Source organism: Pinus tabuliformis, chromosome 3_1 (genome assembly GCF_031772625.1).
Source record: "Pinus tabuliformis cultivar Carrire ecotype Pingquan chromosome 3_1, CPIR1, whole genome shotgun sequence".
In the NCBI taxonomy this organism is placed as follows: Eukaryota; Viridiplantae; Streptophyta; class Pinopsida; order Pinales; family Pinaceae; genus Pinus; species Pinus tabuliformis.
This window is the reverse complement of record NC_142301.1, coordinates 227414399-227418681: the sequence shown is the minus strand read 5'-3', so window position 1 is coordinate 227418681 and position 4283 is coordinate 227414399. Positions and strand designations below refer to the sequence as shown.

Genomic DNA, 4283 nt, shown 5'->3' with positions numbered 1-4283 from the left:
AAAAATAATACAATACAATACAGTGGAAAAATAATATAGTAAAATTTCATAATGTAATCTCTTTTTAATTTCTAAATAAATAATATTATTTTACATATAGCAATCAAATAATTCTTAAATAATAAACATAAAAATTTTTAATATTTTGAAGATTTTAGAAAAAACCATAAGACTTTTTAAATGTTAAATAACTCCAGCAAACCAATGCAGTGGAAAAAAAAAATTAAAGGATGCCCAAAATTCTCCAAACCTTGAATCAGAGACACCTTAAACTTAAAATAAAATGCAAATTTAAACAACACATAGCACAGACAAGCTCAGATAATGGCATTTATAATCTCAAGATTGAAACTTCATTTCTCCGGCCAAAATGTTCAGTACTAGATAAACTAAGTTAATATCAGAACCATAACCCTTGCAAAGTGGTGAAGTCCATGAACAATTGATTCAATCCCTAGAACAAAAGTTCTTAATTATCCTAGAAATGTGAGGGGATTTTTAATGTATAATTGTCCTTTCCCAGTTGGCAAGCATATACTTGGTGCGTTCTTCACTGCCAAATGCATAACCGAAGCAACGATTACCAATTGCTTTTGGCAATTCATTATGCTCTCGGCTTCAGAGAATCTAGAGAACCTTTTTCTCAAAACCTTTATACTGGATGACATACCCTATTTCAATTAAACATTATCGATATCCATCACAACCTCATCAGCCGTCCTTTGTTATTGTTTTGCAGGTAGTGTAAGATTGGAACAGATAAATAAGAAAACCATGAAATATAAATCACATCAAAACAATTCCGCAACAGTATGAATAAAATAGCCCGATTCTGTCAAGCAACATCCACAATCAATGCTGATCTGATCTTCTGTACAGTGCCGGTGATCAACGGTTGCACCGCTTGCAAATCTTCCATGGTAGCCCTAGGTGTGGTCAACAATATCTGGAATGCAACTGTCAAAATAGTTCCTCCTTTATGAATATTGCTGAAGTTACTTCCAATTACAAAGCCAGATGGCAAAACAGAAACATGATCAGGTTCACCTCCATGCATCACTGCATTCATGGAAGCCATATCAAAAGGAGCATAAACAATAATAAACCCCCAAGAACCTGTACAACACTCCTGTAAAGTCAATGCTCTCTGACTGGTATTGATACCCTGCAAATATTGAAATAAACAAATTGAGATAGTAATAATAGGGTATAAGATTCATGGCATGAATTGCAAAGATTCATGGCATTGATTGAAAGACAACTCATATTTCTTTCTCATTACTCATTTACTTCTACATATATGGAATAAGTCAATATACAAAAATGTTGTGCAGCATGAAGCTCCAACACTTACATTTGATGCGAGGAGGCTAACACTGTTCCGATGATCTTCTCCCATCACAATGCGGGTTATTTCTTGCTTTAAAGAGCATATCCCACTGCATTATTTGATCTCGAAATGTTAGCGGTGGCAAAATTTTTACGGCAATTATCTTAGTATTATATATAAGTTAATCACTGGATCAATTCTATCTATTAGATATTGGGTGAAGAATAAGTTATTAAACCTGGCTTCGACGTTTCAGATCTTGCAGGAAATTGAACGATTTCTGATGATTAACCGGAAGCCAGACTGAAGTGGCAGCACAGATCACAAGGCCAGGAAACTCGGGGTTCTCCATGTTCTTCCGTGTGGACACTCGAATATCCTCATCACCGTTGTCAGATAACTTAGCCCAGTTGTGAACCGCCGATGGACTCAGACTAGCACAGAAATCACTCGTCATTCGCTGAGCAAGTTTCAGCAAGCTTTGCCGACCTCTGGGATCTGGGAAAGCTGATCCGGGAAATAAACATTTTTAGATGAAAATAGACTCATTGTAATGGAATATAAATAAATATTTTTGGATGAAAATAGATTCATAGTAATGGAATATAAGGTTGATAGGTAACAAGGTTTACCAGTCGTATCTGCATTTATTTCCATAAGAGCGAGACGTTGGCATTGGTGCTGCAGTGCTGAGAGCCAACGCTGAGATCCAAACGCCAATCCGGAGCTGACCACAGAATGATACATGCAGTCCACACCTCTATGGTCATAATCGATGTGCTCTACCCAGGTAACAATGAAAACCTGTAGGCAAGGAACCATGGATATTAATTCGATAACATGGAATAATTGTTATGAGCAATTACATTTGAACAATTGCCAGGGAGGTCTTGAATTATTAATCCCGATGGCTGCCTCTTGCAATTCACCGGAATTGAGTTCTCCACCAAACTGTCTGCCGAAACATCTACGACGGCCCAGACTCCTGCACCAAGCTGCTGGCAGAACCTTAAGAAATAGAATTCTCTAAGTGGACCAAGCGGTGAGAGAACATGGAGCTCCATATACATCTGTTATGACATTCAGTATTTCTAATGAGATTCTACCTTATGCATCGATAAAGAAATATGTATAATTCGCTTCACAAATAAAATATTTTAGAGACCATTACTAAGCTTTAGAAAAGTAAAAATATTTAAATTTCTAATTCAAAGTTAAAGCGTTTTTAATCTAAAATCCTGGACTTAAATAATGAGAAAATACTTGATTTTCCAATTCAAAGCTAAAATGTTTTTAATCTAATATCCTTGAATTAAATAATGAGGCCTAATCTGATTAGGTATTTTAGAGCACTTCACTTCCCTCTGTAACAATACTCAGACCTGAATAAAAGATTAACATACCAGTTGGAGTTTGCCGTTCATGGTACCCCCTACACCATCGCATAAGACCTCCAAGGTCGTGGCACTGGAAACAATTGATGCGAACATTTCCGAATAACGGTTCTGAATTGTATACGAAAGTTCAGTGTGTACAGTAGCAGTAGTTAGAAATCGATCAAGTAGGCAAGAAGATGAAATGGTGTTGTCACAATCGATGGTTGTTTTCTTACATACCGAATTCATAAGTATCTCCACCAGATCCATGCTATTGATAATCACAGTGCCAGCATCTCTGCTTCCCTCGGTTCCGTATCCCATCTGTTTCTGACCAATGACCCTTGGGAATTGGCGAAAATATTCGTCATGGTTCAGCGTTTCCTTTATCCCATCGTGAGGACTTTTGATCCAGAAAGGCTGTTGCAGTCGAGCAATTCTGATGAGTTGATCCATGGATGCCACAGCAAGTTCTTTTGCTGAGGATTTGTCGATCCCACTTGGACTTCCGTGTCGGCCTGCAACATCGACAGTGGAAAGCCCGTCCAGGGAATTCAAAGCGGGATTTACAAGATTGATGACACCAGCACTACCAGTTGCCAGACTCAGAGAAGAACTAAATGACAAATATAAGTTTAAAAATCCTAGCTTAACTTCAAACCAATACCCTGAAACAAAAAATAAGAGTTTGCTTAGTTTTAATAAATGTATGAAACCGTTTCGAACATGAAATGCAGCGATTTCATTTGGAAAATTCCCTTCAATATTAATTTCTCAGAGTTAAAGTTAAACTATGTTTAAATGGCAGTGGAAGCAAACCTCATGTTTTAATCTGATGTTCTCCAACCGCAGTTCTTGGTCTTCCAAAGACTTCTCCGTGAGCATCGCAGGTCCTCCACAATGGCAACAGCTACAGTTCGTCATTGCTTCTTTCATTAAACGATTTTCCATTAGAAGTCTTTCATGCTCCTCCCTCAAAGTTGCATTTTCGTGACGCTCTTGTTTAGTCTAACCAATCCAAGAGTTAGCAGATGAGTATCAGGTAAATGAAGTAGAAAGGCAAATAATTGTTAATGACATTGTGCAGAAAAAATTGGAAAAATGCATACCTTAACCTGAGTGCGACGATTTTGAAACCAAAACCTTATTTGGGTAGGCGTAACCTGCACTTTTTTGCTAAGTTGTACACGTTGATTTTCGTTAGGATGGGGACATTCCTTGAAAAACCTGTACACAACAAACACAAATGAACTTTATTCGGAAGAGTAATTTCATAACAAACATAGAACACAAAATTATATTTATCAAGGAAACCATGTAAAACAAGAGTAGTTTCATGACTTACGCCTCCAATTCCTGTAGCTTTTGTGGAGTATGTCTGTGATAAAGCTTCCTCGTTTCACGTTGACTGCTATTTTGATCATCCCCTGGTGGGCTCCTCATCACATCGTCGCTGTCCGACTTAGTATCATATTCACCATCTACTTTGGTCTTCCCAAGGTCTCTATTCATCTTACCTTTTGAATCACCTCCACTTTTCTGTCAAAGATGCCCATCTTAACTATTATAAAAATACC

At 37.4% G+C, this 4283-nt stretch overlaps 1 protein-coding gene and 1 pseudogene across 1 annotated transcript; both read right to left on the bottom strand.

Moving 5' to 3' along the window:
- Positions 1-835: 835 nt before the first annotated feature.
- On the bottom strand, positions 836-2152 carry LOC149186621 (homeobox-leucine zipper protein ANTHOCYANINLESS 2 pseudogene; annotated as a pseudogene).
- On the bottom strand, positions 1575-3530 carry LOC149186620 (homeobox-leucine zipper protein ROC2-like). Its single transcript, XM_089409400.1, has 5 exons — positions 3526-3530; positions 2947-3322; positions 2734-2835; positions 1963-2400; positions 1575-1837 (listed from the first exon to the last, which is right to left on the bottom strand). Exons 1-4 carry the CDS (start codon positions 3528-3530, stop codon positions 2158-2160), a joined length of 726 nt encoding a protein of 241 aa, XP_089265526.1. The 3' UTR covers positions 1575-1837; positions 1963-2157.
- Positions 3531-4283: the final 753 nt, after the last annotated feature.